Raw genomic sequence first — 19,074 nt, forward strand, 5'->3', positions numbered from 1 at the left:
AACGAATAAAAAACAATGACACCGTGACCGCAAAGTTCCTTCCCCCATTCCGTCCGCCGTTAAACGAAGCCTTTCTTTACCTGACCAAACTCAAGATAACGTATAACCTTATCTAGGATCATACCACCAAAAGGCTTCCGTCTTTACATTTAAAAATAAAAAACACTTTTGATAATCGACTGATTAAGCAATGTCAAATTTGAAATCCTCATTATTTTTATGATAAAATGTACAGTTGTACACCGATTACGCCCCTCGTATTTAAGGCTTATAATTAATCCGTGATAAACATCCGGTGATCGTATCGATCATAGGATGCAATATTGCGATAATTCAGTCGGTGTGATATTATTATGTTGAGATGCAACCGCTACTAAGTTTTATTAATTAATATCCGTTGCCGGTTTGTGCTAATTACTACCTATGTTAAAAATAAATTTATAAATATTACTCATTATGCCTTTAAGTTAGGTAATTTTATCGAATATGGTGGCATGACAATTATTGAAAGTTTTGGTTCCAGTTTCCACACCCTAATTGTGTTTAAATCGTTTGCAAATTATCCTTATAATGTTGAAGGAATTTTGGATGACTCAGTAAAACAATGATTAATCTCGCCATGGGCCATTTTATCCCTAAAGAAATGGGTGAAAGACGAAAGGAACATTACAGACCACATCCTCCCCAAAAAAAAAACTTCTTTTCAACGAGTTGAATCTTGTCTGCGAACGATACCGAAACCACCGTTCTTTCTACAGTTTTCCCTTCGACAGATGAAAGAAGAGGGAATTTTTGTAGAATTAGTAATCCCGTAGGTCAGTGCTACTTAATGTTGGTTATTGTACAAGATTGAGTGGATCCTTAATGCTCAATTCAGTGTTGTCTCAGTATCAGGATATCCTGGAAAACTCGAGGATTTTGAAAATAAGTGTGAAATGTAATAAATTTTAATATTGGCTTGTAATTTGCCTATAGTAGAGTAATATCATGAATTTATTCATGAATAAATTCATGGTAATATCTGGAACAAATATGTTTTTAAGTTCATGATACCATATGTTCATAACTTATGATGATATTGGTCATGTTTAGCCGCAGTATTCTGACTTTTCTACAAAGAAAAGTGTTAAAATTTGTCAGGGAAAACCTGGAAAAGTCGGGGAGTTTTGTAGTAAAGAACGTTACCGTGGAAACCCCGATATTGTATGAAGTTTTTCGTTTTTTAAAAGTGTAAATTTAAACACTTTCTAGTCAGGAATTTGACTGTTTATTTATCCTGGTGCACTGCAGAGATCTTAACTTTTTTTTTATTATTTTTTGATGACGACACTAATACCTGAATCCTGACAAAAATAAAATTCTAAAATTAAATCGCGCTCCGCTTGGATGGTTAGAATAAACTTGAAAATCTTTTTTTTTTTATCTTTACAACGTACTCAAGTATTTCCTGGGGCTTAGGAGGAGGTCTATACATCTGTAATTAAGACTTATTGGAGCCTAAAGAACACCAGATACACGTAATCGTATCAACCGAGCCATAATTTTATTACACACTTCATTATCAAACACGAAAACCAAAAAAAAGGGGGCACCATATCTCATTAATCTCTCAATCTAAATATTTAGAAAAAGAGTGTCCGATTTCATTGGGTTTTTGGGAAGAGTGAGTTGGTCCCAATGTTGCCTAGTTATAATGTATGCTACATAGCGTAAAATCCCATATTGCCAAGTTGCTTAAATTTATTCCCACGTTTCCCTACTAAAATTTAGCAAATTTCTTTTAAAATAGATGCACCATCCCTAAGCAAATGCTTCCATTCTAGAAACCGTAATCGCGCAAGAAAACCTCCCATCGTTTAATTCCGTTGAAAAATTGGTTACAATATTTTTTTTTATTTATATCTAATTATTCTTTCTCTATGTTTTAAATACCTCGAAATTTCTATCTCATATGACAGCCAACAAACAAGTCGTCGTTATGTTTTAAGATAATCCCCGTTATTAGAATAACATTATTAATAGACTGACATCTTAAAAAAGAAACATTAGATTATTTCTAAACGTCAACTCGCTTTTCTACAGCGTGGGTTAACGGTTTCGAAATTCAGTTTTTTTTTGCCTAATTATAGAGTCGACATCTTTTCGCGATGCTACAAATATTTCTTTTATTTCACCGTTTCTTCTTCGTAAAGAAGAATGAAATATAGTAAACGGAAATTCCTCATTTGGTTTATTTTACAATTTATTAATTTAACACCCATTTTGTCTACAACTGGTTAATAATTGGGGAATATCATTTGCATAATCAAATAAGAAACTTTGAAATTACATGATGAGGGTAATTCAACAGAAAATGGGTGGATTTTTTTATGAATCGGGGGCATTGAGAAATGAGTTTTCGATCTCCTGTCTTCAATGGCTTTTGATTTTTTTTTTATTAATCGTTTTCGTAGCTTTAGGCTAAGAAAAATCAAGTCTGTAGACTTCTTTCGCCTAGTTCAAGTTTTCAAAGAATTGAGGGTGGTTCTTAGGATCTCAGGGTTAACTGAGTTTGCCTTAAAACATGTTGACCTTCAAGATGGAATTTATAATAGGAAAACCTTTTTTTCCCATGAATTGATTTAAAATGTTTGGATTCATTTTTACAATTAAAAATACCTAGTGTGTTTCGCTGGAAGTTCTTCATGATAAAACGTTCTTAATCTAGGAACTTCTTTAAGATAGGGAAAACGATATTGTTTTCCGTTATGTCCTTAATTTTATTGAATATTTTAAAATGAATCAGACAGTTTTTATTTCAATTCTTCGAACTGGAATTTTTACCAACGTGTGTGATTTCGAGAAAGTCGCGTGAGTGTGACACAATAGTGTCAATGAGTATGTCTCCGGGTGTCGGGGTCGATCTCGAAACGTCTCAACACCGGAAAGGACTTGGCGGGAAAAAAAAACCCTTCCGAATTTACCGCATTTTAAAATATTTTTAATGACGTATTTGATTGCGATTCGTATTGAGCCTCAATTCAAATGACGTAATGTCCACGAAACATGTTGGCCCTCCCAAAAAGAGGTTGTACTTTTTACGCTACATCCTTTCCGCAAACCTCCATATACTTAAGCCAGGCTTAAATTTATCTCGCTTAATTCTAGATTTTAATATCATTTATTTTCCTTCTACTGTACACGTTTAAGTGTCGGTTTTTGGCGTGATCTTTTTTATTTTATTTTTATTTTAATTTATCCAATTGTCACGCCGGTTAAGATTAAGACACCTAATTAAAAGCTAGTTAGAAAACTTAGTAATGCAACGGGCGCTATTCCTATTAGTGGAAACACTTGGAGCCAAATTTATTGCACAATGTTATGATAAAATGGGCGGAGATATTGTAAGTCTAGGGGTTTTTTTTATCCGGCCCGGCTTCCCTCCATCATCCAGTCTCCATGCCTTGGTGGTGGCGTGTGATGTTAGGTATATTCCCTCTTGTAGCCGGTTAATATTTTTCTTATAAAAGCTGGTGTTTCAGTTAGATAAACCTTCAGAAGAAAGTTCGAAAGCTAACACGAAGCATCGGGAAGAAATAACCCTCCGACTTTAGTCTTAACCCGCACACTAGTAACATTATCTTATGTCTGATATAACGATACTTTGCTCAAAGAAGTTAAAAACGGTGGCACTTGTGATAACCAGGCGACTTTGAGATTACAGTTTAAATCGTAATCTATTACAGACTTATTTTCGAAGGAATCAGACCATTTTATACATAACGCATTTTAAAAATGGCTGCTCAGAAAATTTACGAAACAGCCGTTATGGCGGGACTAGTCACCATTTTAATCATCTTCGTAACCACGTGTACTTGTAAACCTCATAGTATGGACGATTTACACCACAAAGCCGTGGAACATATAATGCGAATGAGCAAATACGAATGTTCGAAACCGACTGCGCGAACATTAAGAGTGCAAGATTTTCATCGCGAGGATGACAAGAAATTCCTACCAAATTATGTGCTGTTACACCGGTGTGATTCGCAAGCTGGTTGTTGCGACAACGCGTCGCAAACTTGCGCGCCATTAGAAACAGAAACAATTAAATTATACTTTAAAGTTGTAAGGTTAAACCTGACAAACCGCAGAAGGAAAGAAGTGGCTGTTAGAGAGTTTGTGAACCATACAAAATGTGGATGTAAAGATTTATCCGAAGTAGCGAACGAAGTCTAAGACTTTGAAGTTCATCGCGATTCAAATCCAGCTCATTTCCCGACCAAAAAAAATAAAGACTTAAATAATCTCAGATATTACTTTTAAAAGGTATAAATACCAAGGACTGGCAACTTTAATGGTATTTAAATACATAGTTAATTTTTTTATTTAATAAAAGGTACAGTTCCTTTTATTATCGTAGCCATTTTTATTTAAATTATTGCTTTAATTTATTATACAGCGTTTCCATTATTCTCTGTGAGAAAATTTATTCGGTGCGCTATAAAAGATATTCAGTATTAAGATATTGTATTTATGTTTTTTTATAAAAGAACCATAACAGAAAACGTTATCACGTTTTGTTGTTAAAACATTGATATAAATGTTTGAAATATTTTATTTAATTGCTCCTAAAAATAATTAAATACTACTTTTCCAGGTTTATTTGGGAATTTATATCATATAGTTTATTAAGCCTATCTTTCTTTGAAAACATTACAGAAACAGCGCCTCGTATTCTAAATTTATTCTTTGGAACACGTGAGTAAAAATGAATATTTGAATTTTTCCCGCCAAATGCAACTTCACATCATGTGACCCTTCAATCATATTGCGCCGTACATCGTTCCTTTCGGAAATATAAACTGTAAAAGATAATTGACTTTTTGGGAGGAATTAATAATAATTTGATAGATTTCGGGTATGATTAGTTTGGCGGGAACCAGCCATGCGTAATTTGCGTATCACATGGAAATAAATAAATAACAAAAAATACTTAAAATATATACCTAACCAAACTATAATCTTACCATATTTCGCTTCATAATAATGATAATATACCCACTACATAAATAAATCCGTCCACAACGCGTATTTTTGTCCGGATTTACGAGGGTCAATCCTGTTTGGGTCATTGTTATGATATTTTCCCGCCTTAATTGCCGGAAGTGATTATCGGATCATCCCCTTGTTTTCATCCCCCTTATTTCCAGCCCTATTTTCTTTTTACACTTTAGAGGCAGGCCGCAGGAGGCAGTGGACGCAGAGGGACAAGCCGGTTATCGCGATGGACGCTCGGTCGGTGGGCCTAATTTCATTTTATGTAAGATAAAGGTTTATCAAAGTAACGCGATATTCGAATTACAACGCGTCGAGTGTTTAAAATAGTTTATCTTGAGCGTCTACGGTGTCTAATTAGGTCTATATCGTGGATAAGTAACCGTTCTCTCATTGGATAACCGTTGTAAAGTTGTGTTGTGTGTGCTTTTTCCAACCGCTAAGCCTTGTAATAAACCCGAGTTCCGACTCCATAGACCCTCGCACGGATTAGGTGAGTACAGAACAAGCCTGTTTTTCTAATCGTTTTTTCGCATCTTTGGTTTTTTTTACGTCAAGAATAATTTGCGGGCTAATTATAGCGAGTCGTAATTATCAATTAAATATAAGTATTTAGTTCCTTATTGCTAATATTGTTCGGCTTTTACGATTTCAAAGACCCTCCCAATTATTCAACCTTGTGAGAGACTATAAATTGAAAGGCAATTAAGACTATGTCAATGACTTTTGACACACACGAGTTGTTTTTTTGTTAAGCAGCCACTTAAACTGGGTGTGTTAAGATAAAGATTTTAAAAATTAAAACTAGGGTTTGTTTCGTTACGTTAACCAGTTTAAGGTAGGGCATATAAGCCTTGTAACTTATTTATAATTTCAATCTCGAAATACATGTGATTAAAATTGTTGAATGCAATTGAATGGCTTCGTAATCTGTTTCAAAGGGGTTAGTTAAGTAACTTTATTTGTTTAATACAGTAAATACGGTTTAAACGAATTAGGGTTATCAGTAATATCCGCTTCACTGGCATGATTTGACTAAAAGTAAACTCAAATCAATTATGATCATTTTCTGAACTCTAGATTAGTCATGATATACATCTGCATTGTTAGTCATATATTTGTACGTTTACAGAATTATATCACCCTGTAATGAATTAACTTTGATTTTGAATGTAAATAATTATAATTGGAAATGCTTGAAACCATTTTCCAAAGGATATAAACATCTGCCATTAAGATGATAAAGCATGGCAGGTGTAAGAGCGGAAATTTTAGCTGCCAGCCGATCCCGAACAGGTTGGCTGGAACACAACATTGTGGAAGAAGAACAGCACTTAGGTCAGGGTCCAATTTGAACCTTTGGCCAGGCTTAGAAATAAGGATTATTATTAAACTGTCCATATGGCCAGTAGACCCAAAGAAAGCACTTTTGATTAAAAAAAACTGGACATTGACCACATAAAATGGAGCAAACTTGCAACGTTTTTAATTAAGTGGCCACAGGGCCAATGGACCTACAAGCATTTAATTTTTAAAGTGGACATTTGTCCAGGGCCACCGCCTTATTTCTCAACCTGCCTTTGGTACCTAACCTACCTTTACCTAACAGTTTGGAAATGGGACTTTTAGGTACCGGTAACAAACCCCCATTTATTGAGACTATTAAATCAACCTTTGAGGAAAGAGACGGTAGTGTACCAAATAGTCCCACTAGAATGGAGCCTGTAAGGAAACTAGGCAGCAAGGTTAGCACCATTGCTAACATGTTCCAAGCCTTGTCTCCGCAAAAGGAGGAGAAATCTATGATTTCTGCTAAAACAGCTAATGCCAAACTTAAATACATGCAAGAAAATGCGGTTGTGAAATCGGATAGCGGAGATAGTATTAATTTAACCCAACAGGTATTGTCCCGCTGGGCACCAAGTGAAATAGCAAGAGGGTAACAACTTGTGAAATGATTAATCTTTAACATATAGTATATGTTACCCTCTTGACTTCCTGTAAATTACCATGGTATTTGGAATTCTTATCTACAATCTTTATAGATTGCAACCCAACCATCGCAACAACAACATCCCCCGCCCCCACCCCCTCCTCCTCATACCGGGATGGTACCAACGAAAATATCCTCACTGTCTCGAACTGAGAGTCACGTAGCTAGGTTTAACAATGCCAAAGCCATGTTTGAAAATTTGGAAGCCAGGAAAGTGAAACAACCAATGTCCCTCTCTTCCCCAAAGAAAATTCCGACTGTCAATAACAAAGCTGTAAGTTCCATAGAGTCCGGCGTACCTTTGAGTAAACGAGAATCACCACCACCACCACCACCTCCTCCTCACGCCCACAATAAAAATCGGGCTGCGGCTATCGAAGAAGCTAGAACATTGATACAACCCTCGGTAGTTGATGGTAACCAACCTCCTCAACCGATTAGAACCACTTCTTCGAGCCCTCGTGGCAGTATTCACGAAATTGTCCCCAGTCCAAGGGGCAGTATTCACGAGCCTCCAATTCCTAGCCCTCGTGTTAGTTTGCACGAAAACACGGCACCCTGTGGCCCTCGAGTTAGTAGTCTCGTCGAGAACTCAACCTTGCAAAGTCCTAGATCTAGTTTACACGAAGAAAGTGTTAATAAGAACAAAATAGAAAACGTGACGGATAGCCAATTACTGAATAGGACGAATCAGAATGTGGCGTTGCCAAGGATTGATGCTCAGAAAACGTACAAAGGTACAAGTGGATCAAATATGTAAAGTCAGGGGTTTGACATTGAGGAAAACGAGAAATTGTCACTGGAAAGTCTGGACAATAGCCTCAAACCCCATTGCTTGTTCACACATCCCACGAAATCGCGAAAATCCACCTCAAATTATAGTGATCTGATACACTGTAGATTTCAAATCTCCTGAATGTTGAACCCCCAAGGCTCGCGCTTTTCCGTCCTTTGTACTGATTTTTCTCACGGATAGATACTCTAAATCGGGCTTCTTCTAATCAAACTAAAGAAAACTCCAATTTGGACAAGCCCGATTTACCTCAACAGCAAAGTGCCATTGAAAAAACCACCAGCGCAGTTCCGTTGGCAAACAGGGTAGCCGAAAGCAAAAGAGCCTCGACTGATCTCAGCCTGAATTTAGTGGTGGAAAATGGTGGAGGTAACCATCGTATGAGTAGTGATGATTTCGAAGAAACACCCGAATCAAAGTCTCCCAGTCCCATACGCAAAAGGGACTCTTCTTCCAACTCTGAAGAGTTCACGGCTTATGAAAGCAAATACGTTAAGCATAACCCTAGCTCTGTCATCAAGGATTACGCGGTGGCTGGAGGGGGAGGCCAAAACTCTTTAATGAACTTTGATGATAAGGAAAACAGATCCATCACTCCCGAATATAATGATAATTGGCAGGAAGAGAGTGATGTTGGCAGAATTAAGGTAAATAAGATGATAATTTTATTCGCGCGACCTTTTCCCCTCTTTCGTCATTTTAATTGTTCAAATTGGGACATAAATAAAACTCTTAATGGTAGAATTTCTATGGGAGAACTTCCGCTAGTGACAACCTCCGCGATTCTGGTGGGGAAACTCTAGCTGAGTTTGAAAGCCGGGATCAGGAATTGTTCCTGGTTGAAGCGGTTTTAGGGTCTAACGCCCAAAATGGGCAAACGAGGGTAATAGTCTCTGATTAGTGAGATGAATTGCCAAAATTAAAAGCAACCAATTATAGAAGGATACCTTCTTGGGTTCCCCGGTTGATGATGTTGAACTAATGACTCAAGAAGAAGCGGATCAGTTGCTCAGCAAGAGGTTTGTCACTCAGTCTTTTAACGAATTTGTCCCAGTACCTGAAGAGTTTCTCACGTCCGAAACTGATGATGGCAGAACTAGAAAGTCTCTTTTGAGTGACGATGAAGCTCAAGAAGTAGAATATCTTCTTTCTCAAGATGCCTGTAGTTCCAACCGAGATAGTACCGTTAACAGTTATAGCGACGCTTCGGAGGATGGTGCCTCTGAAGCGTTGGCCCATTCCCAAACTGTAGAAGCTTGCTTGGTTCATGATGATGTTGAATACCACGTCTTTCCCGATGGTCACTACTTCATCGAAACTCCTGGTCTTCCTCCTGAAGATTCTGACGAGGATAATATGTTCTTTTGTACCATTCCTCCCAAAAAGAAGAATAAAGTTCAGTTTAGCACCGCACCCATCAAAGTAATGACCCACCAACAAGTTCTCGATGATCTTAACTTACTCGATGTCACCTCGCATTTTAGATGTATAGTACTCACTCAGTCGAAGATTATGATAGACATAACGACGATGTTGACCCTGTATCTGCTTCTGCCGAGTACGAGCTTGAAAAAAGAATTGAAAACATGGATGTATTTCCTGTAGAAATTTTAAAGGGTCCCGAAGGATTAGGTTTGAGTATCATAGGAATGGGAGTTGGTGCTGATGCTGGTTTGGAAAAATTAGGGATTTTCATTAAAACTATTACCGATTCGGGTGCAGCTGCCAAGGATGGAAGGTATAAAGTCCTTTTGGAAGTAATTTTAATTTAGATCTAACCATTTTGAGTCATTAGAATCAAGGTAAATGATCAAATCATAGAGGTTGATGGTAAATCGCTAGTTGGGGTTACGCAAGCTTACGCAGCTTCAGTTTTAAGAAGCACCAGTGGTCTAGTCAGGTTGGTTTCATTTCTAAAGTTACGACGTCGATGAAGGTTCAGAACTGGAGGAAAATCTTATAGGTTCCTGATTGGTCGAGATAAAGAAGGACCAAACAGTGAAATAGCGCAGCTTATATCCCTTTCCTTGCAAGCTGATAAAGAGCAACAAGATCAGAGTCAAAATTCGCAGTCTGACGAGGTTACGCGTAATTATGTCGTATCTCCGTGCGAAACCAGTGTGGAAGATGATGATGACCAGAAAAGCACAGACAGTTCGCAAAATTCGGTTCAAGATGAAGGTGATGGTCATATTGGACATTCGGATTCTTACGATTTGATTGCGGCCAGTACTTGCAGCGATTCTGCCAGTACTTCGGATGATCCAGAGATACTCAGAGCAAAGCTTAAAGAGGTATGTGTCTTGCAAAAGTATGGCTGCGATTATCGCGAGTCATTTTGTTTAATAGGTGGGATCATCTTCTGTACTATACTAATTTCGTGTGAATCACTTTGCAGTTTATAGCATGTTTACTGTACTCTATAGATCTTCTTTCGAGCACTCTATTACATATTATAGAGTAGCTATTTTAGGCTTATGGTGGTCAGTTGCGCGCGCGGTAAAAGGATGGGCAAAACGATAAACGGCATTGTGTAGTATGGAAATTGGAAACCATAGTGGTAATAGCGGTGCCGTTTATTTTTACAGTGGCAGTTTAAATACGCTGTAGTTGAAGCAGAGCTGAAGCAATTGAAATCCAAGGTAAAGCTGTGGTTAATATTAATTGGTTATGGTTAATTTTTTTTTTTACAACATCAGCATGATTTCGACAGAAACGAGACACTCTTTTTCAAATGAGATATCTTTTCCGTTCCGTTCGCTTCTTTTTTCAATTTTACGAAAATCCCCTTTTCTAATCATCTAATGATATTTTTAACTTATTACCGACCGCGGTTGCTTAAAAGGTTTTTTGCGGCCTTTGAATGAATTTAATTAATTTCTGTATAGTCCGAAGCCGATCAATCTGAGTGGTTGAAACAATTGGAGTTTTTGAAAGGAAAACTAACAGAAACGGAGAGCACTCTCCAAAATGCCAGACAGGACATCCTGGGTTGTCAACAGCATGTTCAGGATACTGAGGAACAGTGTATAATGTTGCAGAAGAAGTATAGAAAGGCCAAGAAGATTATCAAGGAATACCAAAAGAGGTATGGGTATAACGAATGAATGAATGAATGACTGTTCATGCATGCGCGGGTTGTTGAACCGCGTCAATTTTCCGTTTTCAAAGGGAACAAGAACTAATTGAACAACATGACAGTCAAGTTCAACAAATTCTTGAAAAGGACAAAGAATACAATGATCTCGTTAAAGCTCTCAAAGAACGGGTAGATATTTTTCGCGTCCGTGTGTACTTGAAGGTATTCATTTAAATTTGACGACGCGTTTAGATATCTTTGTTGGAAACGAGTATCGTTGATCTTCAAAAGCAGATTGGCTTACCAATCAGTTTACCTTTCGACCACACTGCCAGAATTTTCAATAACGTTTCCAAGAAATCTTCCACATATCAGAAAATGGCTTTGAGCGCGAGAGGTACTAAGAGGCTAGACTTGGAAGTGTCCGACTCTGAAACTTCCGACAATGATTCGGGAAAGTACGAAGGCAGCCCCGAGTCTGATGACGTTGGCCCTAAGAAATTTTCCACTCTCGAGAGGAGGAAACGCAATGAAGAGTTTTTAAACAAGGCAGTTCCGCAAACGGAGCTTCTAGACACTTCAGCCGCTAAGAGTAAGGCGGAACTCGCTACTAAGGGATCGTTAGCTAATAGACAACCCCCGACGTTGAAAAAACAATGCAGTAGTAACAGTATTGACGAAATGGTGGGTGAGGAGTCGAGTCAAGTTGAGGAAGTTTCCAATAAGACTTATATTGAGTAAGTAGAGTTTGTCGATGATACTTGTTGATAGTTTTTAGTCATTTAGAGATATACTTTGCCGCTAGCTGATTGAGAAATGATAGGTTACTGCTTAGATAAGGGGGGTTCAAATTGCAGACGTTTTAAGGACAAAAATTTGTCCCCCCCAAACTTTGCATTAGACACCATGAAGATCTTCCACCACCAACTCCAATCGTGGACTACTCTCCTCAAGACAATGAAGACCCAGCTATTAGTTTTAGAAGTAGCTGGACTTCCGGCCCTAATCCGGCTCCTCCTAGAGTCACCTCCAAGATAAGCCACCCTGATCCGGCGATTAACGAACTATACGCCTACCCCAAAAAGATCCCTAAAGCTTCCAAAGAGGAATGCAACGAAAATGAAAAGGATGATTCGACGGAGAAAGGTACAATAGAACGTTTGTTTCCCGTTACATTCAGAGCCATACCGGCGCGTCAAGAGCCCAATTATTCCTCCTCCGCAGACATGTCGGCTCGATCGTCTATCATTGAAACAACCTCTCGCTCGACCCTGTCCCTAGACGTGGGTGCGAGTGGTGGCATCGTTAAAGAGCCCCAACATCATTCTGTCACTACCACGACTCTGACAGCCACAGTTTCCGCCGTTGGTTCCCCAGTATCCAATAACAACAACAATCCAAACGCGGTGGCGGCGGCGGTTAGTGGTCACAAGTCCGCGACTACGAGGCAATACGTTCGTCCCCAGCATCTAGGAAGTTTTACCCCAGGTAGCCGCGATACATACGTGTCATTTACGGACGAGCTGGTCCGTAAGGTGATCCAAAAGTTTGCCCAAAGTTCGGACAAGAATTCGGCCACTGGTGGAGGTTGTTATTTCAACGACGAAACTCGAAAATCACTCGGGCTTGGCTTATCTTCGCCTACAGAAAGCGTGGTCGGCTCTAGCAAACGCGTTTCGTATAATGGTGGCGGTGGTAGCTTGGGTGGTTACTGCGGTGCCAAACAGGCTGTAATAAGAAATGGACAGGCTGCCGAAGACGATGGTTCGAACCAATTCGCCACCTCCTACTCGTGGGATGAGATGTTTGGCAGTTGTTTTCGCATTTTCATAATCACTGGCATGGTTTTCGTTTTCTTTACCATGGTTCTAGCATTTTTACACCACTCTTGTTGTAGAAAATGGTGGTTTTGATTGATTGATTGATTGATTGATCCTGAACTGTAGTACGGTATTTAGATCACAAGTTTCTGGGATTTTTGCAGTATTTTTTTTTTCTCAACCCATTGCAACATTGCGAATTCCCTTAGTCGCTCCCTCCCTTAATAATACGTAGTGTTAGTTAATGAGTTTGCTTTTGCTAAACTTCTAGATTAATATTTTATTTCGCTTTTCGCACGTAACAGCATGCGTTGACATTAACTATTATTATTAATAGTTATTAACAGTGTGTTACTATATAAAAAAAACCGATAAAATTTTAAGTTGATTTGTGTTTTAGGTGGTAAAGGCGCTCAATATAATTATCATCATCATAGTGAAAGTTTAAGCAGGGTAGGTGTTTATAGTAATTTTATTCTTCGCTGTAAGGTTGTAATTAAGCATGGGCGAATACTCGAGTAACACGAATAACTCGATCGAATATCGAGATGAATAACCGTCTCGATATTCGATAAGCCCCATTTCGGGTATTCGAACGAATATCGAATAGTGAATTTTACTATTCGGGCCTACTATTCGTTAAATATTCGATTAACTATTCGTTAAATATTCGATTAACTATTCGTTAAATATTCGACTAACTATTCGTTAAATATTCGATTAACTATTCGAGAAAACAAAAATATTAACGGTAAAAATGTTTTAAAAAAGTAATGGCAGTTACACTTTTTAATGTATAAGTTTCTATGGGAAAATAGGCCTGAAGTGCTACTACTCGATAGCGCATCTAAATTCTAAATATAATTTAAATTGATTTTAATTAATCCTTCTATTTCTGACTATTCGATAACTATTCGATAAGGGCAATTTTAAGTTAAGCCTAATTATTCGATATTCGGTTCCCAAACAACTATTCGTCTCGGTATTCGATAAGAAAATTTTTCACTATTCGATATTCGTCTCGACAGTCAAAAACTGGTATTCGCCCATGCTTAGTTGTAATCCAACTTATGGCTTGAAACATGGAACATTTTCTGATTTATTTTTTTAAAGAAAAGTGAATCATCATCAATTCAAAGTCCAAGGGGCAGCGAAGCATCCCCCATTGGCGGACAACCTCTGGCGTTCTGGCAGGCTAGTCCCGCTCACGAATGGGCCCCCGAGCATGTTGGCCAATGGATGATGTCCTTCGGATTAGATAGATACGTGCCACAGTTTATTCAAAGCAACATATCCGGTCAAATACTTATACAGCTGGATAGTGCTCGACTTAAAGTAAGTGGGATTTTCATTTCATTTCTTTGCACGCTAGATGTACACGTTTTTCGTTGTAAGTATAATCCGCTACAGCAATATTACCAGTGGTGTGCGAGTCTCGTTTTTTTCGGTTTCGAGCCGAGTCCGAGTATCGAAACTAATTTCTTATAGAGTATCGAGCCGAGTATTGAAAAGTCTTTCGAGTATCGAGTATTTAGATAGGTCAAATTTTAGTTTCGAGTATTTATCGAGTCCCAAATATTTACTTGTCAAGTATTTATCGAGTAAATTTCTTAACTTTCTAGAAAATAACACTTATGTTCGAACACTAATTACGTAATATTAAACAAGTTTATAAGATTGTTAATTTGTTAGTGATCAATTAAACTTTAAACGGGTTATTTTAAAAACAAATGCTCACTTTTCAAAAGGAAATTCACTTTATAGAGATATCTCAGTTGTAACGTCAATGCCTTGGTTAAACGTCACAGGCTTAGGTGTGGCAGTGGGCGGCCATGTTTGGTACCGCTTTGCTTCTATGGGCAAATAGCATGGCTGACGTCACACTAAGACTTCTGAGATAGCTCTATTCATTATCAAGGAATATTTTTAGCGAACATCGTCTGCTAAAGTTATAAGCCTTGGATTCGAGTATTTATCGAGTATTTAAGAAGCTGAAAAGCTACTCGAAACTTTCTCGAGTATTTCAATATATTGTTATCGAGTATCGAGTCGAGTACTCGGCTCGATACTCGAATCGAGTACTCGAACTTAACGAGTACTCGCACACCACTGAATATTACAGCTTATGCGATAAACACGCGATTATTTCCTAAAATCCCCGTGGTTCTTTTTCTGGTAGTAATCCTAGCAGTTCATCCTGTTTTTTGGTTTGGTGTTTTACAAGTAGTAGAAATTCTTCGCACGGTTTTTGCAATTGGTTCCCAGTTAACCTTTTCACCTAATTCCTACCTACCACGCCTTTAAAGCTCGATGCTTCTATAGATTTAGTGTTGTAGATGCTTTTATCATTTGATATTTACGATGAATTACATTCGCTAAAGAACCTTGGTGTCGTCAATGGAGCTGATCGAACTTTATTAAAGAAGAAAATTAAAGAAATGAGGTCACAAATAGATAGAGAGCGTAAAGCTCACGAAAGAGAAATTAAAGCCAAAGAAAAGCAGCTTAAAAAAGCTGATAAAAAGAAAAAATGAATGAATGATGAACTATGACAGTAGTTTCGCTTACATATTTTCACAAAGGGATATAAATTAAACAGAAACTATGATACCGGTTCTAAAAAAAAGAAAAGTCACTTAGAGTTGGTGTTCGTTCGCGAGATAGTATAAAACATATATTAATAATCGAAATATACGTCAATTCCATACAATCTTTGAAAAACGTGACGGAGGGTCTTCCTTTTTAACGAAACGAGAATTTTCAACAAAATATAAAACAATCTTTTCTTAAATATATATCTACAAGATAAAAACAACATTTCATATGATATAAGACGTCGAGTTATAGTTAGTGAACAAAAGTTTTATGAATTTGAAAAATGACGCCAAATCATTCATTTTTACCACCCGTCATTTCCTACGTAACGTCAGTGGCTTGTTTTAATTTTCAAAACAAAATGTTTTTTTTAAGTTAATTTTTTTATTACGTATTATTAAATTCCAACGAATTTTTTTTTTAATTTTATTATTACGTTTAACAAATAATCGCGATAGTTCCCATTATAAACAAACCCCGCCCATTTTTTATATACACAAGTTTATTAATGAAGGATTTTTTTAAAGATTGTTTTTAAATTAAGAATTAAGAATTAAAAAATTTAATTTAGTCTATGAGAGATAACGATTATATTCGAGTGATGAAATGCTAAAAAACATTTTGAAAAACATTTTGAAAAATCAAAAAACATTCCTTGAGTTAAACGTGCTCCGATTAACCCAAATATTGTAAATAATTTTTCTATACTATACAACAATAATTTTTTTTTTTTTTAGTTGTTGTAAAAGTAAAACCAAGTGATTTATAGTAATAGGCCTAGATTTCTTAAACGTAATAATAATTAAAAACTACAAAAAAAATGATGATAATTAAAATAATAATAATAATTAATAATAATATAGTGTTTGTTGTGCCTGTGCTAAAATAAAGTAAGTAAGAGAAAAAAAATAATAATAATAAATACAACTAACAAATAGTTATACTCCTAATTTTTTAATGTGATTTAATTAATTTAGCACAATTAATTAATTAATTAAAAAGGAAATCTTTTCTGTAAATACCCGTTCCTCCTTAAAAAAAAACAAGAATATTTATTTTTTTTTTCGTGCACATTTTAAGACACGTCATTTTATATAGATGGTTTATGTTTGATAAGTTTTTTTCTCACAGATAAATAATTTAAAGGGAGGGTGAAGTAGAAAATCAAGTGATTTTTTATCGATTCTTCTACTAATTATAAGACCAGTCTGCATAGTGAAACATTCAGGAAATATGCACTTCCGAATGATTTTAAAATTCAAATTAGGTTCAGATTTTAAGGATAATTTTAAACAAGGACTGCCGACCAATCGCGTAACGCCCTGCCTTTTTATTAACAAAATTCTCGTGGCACGTTCCATGTCTCGCGCCACGATTATCACGTCTCGCGCGAATTTTATCAAATCTCGTGATAAATTTCATTCAACACGGAACGTGCCACGAGAATTTTGTTAATAAAAAGGCAGGGCGTTACGCGATTGGTCGGAGGGGCTTCTTTAAAATTATCCTTAAAATCGGAACCTAATTTGAATTTTAAAATCATTCGGAGCTGGTATTTCCTGAATGTTTCACTATGCAGACTGGTCTTATAATTAGTGGAAGAATCGATAAAGTCACTTGATTTTCTACTTCACCCTCCCTTTAATAAGTAGGCTTTAATTAGTATAGTTTAATTAGGATTTACTTTAACAGCAGCAGCTAAACGTTTCAGATGTAACCCTCCCAAAAATAACCAAAAAAAAAAAAAAGAAAAAAACCTCTTATCGGACTTAAATCTTCTATATAAATGATATAAATTTTTTTTAAGTATATTAGTTTTTCTTTTATATATTTTATAAGAGATAAAACCGAAATATTTAAACTTATTTTTCAACCCCATTTTTAAAAGATTAAAAAGTTTAAAATCGTGAAGAAAATTAAAAAAAAAATTAAATAAAAAAAAAATATTTTGCAGACGTGCTGAAATGCAATGCCAATATTTTTACAGGGGGTGTATACTACTGTAAAATTTATTATCAATTTAATGAAATTTATTGGCCCATTAGCGAATCGGAAATTATTTATTTAAAAATTTGTAATAATAATAATAATAAAAGAGGGAAAAGAACTAAAAACTGGGCTTTTAAAGAAAAATTTGTAACTTTACGGTGCCGAAACAAATTTACCTATGCATGTTAGATGCTATCCGTTCTTTAAGGATGCTTTTTGTTTAAGGGGAATAACTAAACTTTAAAAAATAAGAAAACAAAAACATGCGTACATACATAAAAACAAACAATAGAAAAATGGTGCACTTTGTGGATTTTTGAATGGAAATTTTATCTTCTCAATCAATCCAAGATTTAAGTATTAATTAATTAAGCGGTACTCGAGGTTTGTTTCTTATAACTATCTCATTCGTTTTTTAACTGTTGTGATCGATTTAAAAACCAAATTTTGAAGAAGGAAAGCGTAGGCTACTATTTATCTGCTCCTAAATTAATTACTAAAATAAATAAATTAAAATTTAATAAGTATTCATACCCAGAAAGAGAAAAGATGCCATTATAACTTTTCGTGTAAGATAAAAAAAAAAACAATTTAACCTTAAAAGCTTCTGGTTTAATTGATATTCAACCACTTCCCGCTTAGTGGCGGTCTTCCGAAACTGTCCCAAAAATATTGAGTTTAAGCTTCTAAACGTTTAAAGTGATGGTTCCACGTTTCTAAATGATTAATACACATTTTTTTAAAAACAGGGTTAGATACTTAAGTTTCATCAGGAAGTGAGATGAGACTAGAAGCGAAGGGCTCTAGCATTGATAGTAGATCCTGGCACTAGTGAACAAATTTGAGGATTTTATGCCACCGCTTCCATTTTTTTAGAGAGAAAAAAATTGGTCGAGTTCCAAAACATTTCCTACCCCCTTTCCCTCAACCTAAAGCCGCGGAACACGGACGCGGGTGCTTGAATCTAGTTCGGCCGTCTACCACCGCGAGCGTCTCACGTTTTGGAGGGGAAATTCTGAAACCGCTACTAGAGGGCCAACCGTTGGTGTCTTATCAAGAATATTCACTTCCGCCAAGTGAAGAATTTGGTTTGCGATCCTACCCTATAGGTGCCGACTGCCCCGTGTCCGCCGGAGGTGAATTGACCCCCACACCCCATCCGTCACCTCCCAAGTAAACCTCATTTCCTTCCCCTGCCTACACACGTACTGAAACCTGTCTAATCACATCCTTGCCGAGGTCCACTGACCCACTCGCATTGAAACCCTCCGAAAAAAAAAAAAAAAAAAAAGAATTTGGTTAGCTCTGCAGTACTTCTAGTCTCATCTCACTTCTGATTTCATCCATTACTTAGCCGGATAACTTATGGATAACTTATATTAATGAAATTGACTGAACTATTTGATCGTTTCTAAAAGTATCGTAACCTTACCTCCAGGTCAATCAGGGTCTTAACTCTCGAAAAGTACGCCAAGACTACGGTCAAACAATTTTACCACCTGCTAGGCCTATGCCTATAGCGACTTTTGGAATTATTCTTAACCAATTTGATGAAAGTGGAGCTTGTGATTTTTTTCCCTTTACGATGATTTTTATAAGTATTAAATTAATTTAAAATTGGAATATTAGATTAAAAAAAAATGTGGCTTAGTGGTGAAAAATGTATATATAAAAACAAACAAACAAACAATACATTGGTAGAAATTTTTTCCCCTTTAAAGAAATTCCCCAGAATAAATGAAGCAAAGCACGTATGAAACAAAAATAA

General features: G+C 36.5%; 1 protein-coding gene across 6 annotated transcripts; it reads left to right on the forward strand.

The window, feature by feature from the left end:
- The first annotated feature begins 5,203 nt into the window (after window positions 1-5,203).
- Spn (protein phosphatase 1 regulatory subunit spinophilin) lies at window positions 5,204-18,996 on the forward strand. Of its 6 annotated transcripts, none has more exons than XM_089845300.1 (20): window positions 5,204-5,530; window positions 6,253-6,375; window positions 6,667-6,938; window positions 7,083-7,767; window positions 8,007-8,470; window positions 8,566-8,706; window positions 8,763-8,842; window positions 8,918-9,245; window positions 9,308-9,561; window positions 9,619-9,723; window positions 9,787-10,117; window positions 10,412-10,465; window positions 10,712-10,911; window positions 10,995-11,091; window positions 11,155-11,639; window positions 11,804-12,048; window positions 12,127-12,666; window positions 13,123-13,175; window positions 13,836-14,057; window positions 15,104-18,996. In XM_089845300.1, the coding sequence occupies exons 2-20, from the start codon at window positions 6,285-6,287 to the stop codon at window positions 15,254-15,256; spliced, it is 4,800 nt and encodes a 1,599-aa protein (XP_089701426.1). In that variant the 5' UTR covers window positions 5,204-5,530; window positions 6,253-6,284; the 3' UTR covers window positions 15,257-18,996. The 6 variants fall into 6 exon arrangements, with proteins under 6 accessions (XP_089701426.1, XP_089701425.1, XP_089701429.1 ...); XM_089845299.1 differs by having other exon boundaries at window positions 5,217-5,530; window positions 6,170-6,375; XM_089845303.1 differs by having other exon boundaries at window positions 5,217-5,530; window positions 12,127-12,489.
- The last annotated feature ends 78 nt before the right edge of the window (window positions 18,997-19,074 follow it).

This window comes from Phalangium opilio, unplaced genomic scaffold (genome assembly GCF_054372755.1).
Source record: "Phalangium opilio isolate 3A_F unplaced genomic scaffold, DU_Popi_V2 ptg000079l_1, whole genome shotgun sequence".
NCBI lineage: Eukaryota > Metazoa > Arthropoda > Arachnida > Opiliones > Phalangiidae > Phalangium > Phalangium opilio.

Bases quoted from the DNA above. Each gene is read 5' to 3' on its own strand.
- Spn (XM_089845300.1), top strand. From the start codon at position 6,285: ATGGCAGGTGTAAGAGCGGAAATTTTAGCTGCCAGCCGATCCCGAACA. The intron at 10,466-10,711 runs GTAAAGCTGTGG...ATTTCTGTATAG, and splicing joins TGAAGCAATTGAAATCCAAG to TCCGAAGCCGATCAATCTGA. The intron at 14,058-15,103 runs GTAAGTGGGATT...CATTCGCTAAAG, and splicing joins TGGATAGTGCTCGACTTAAA to AACCTTGGTGTCGTCAATGG.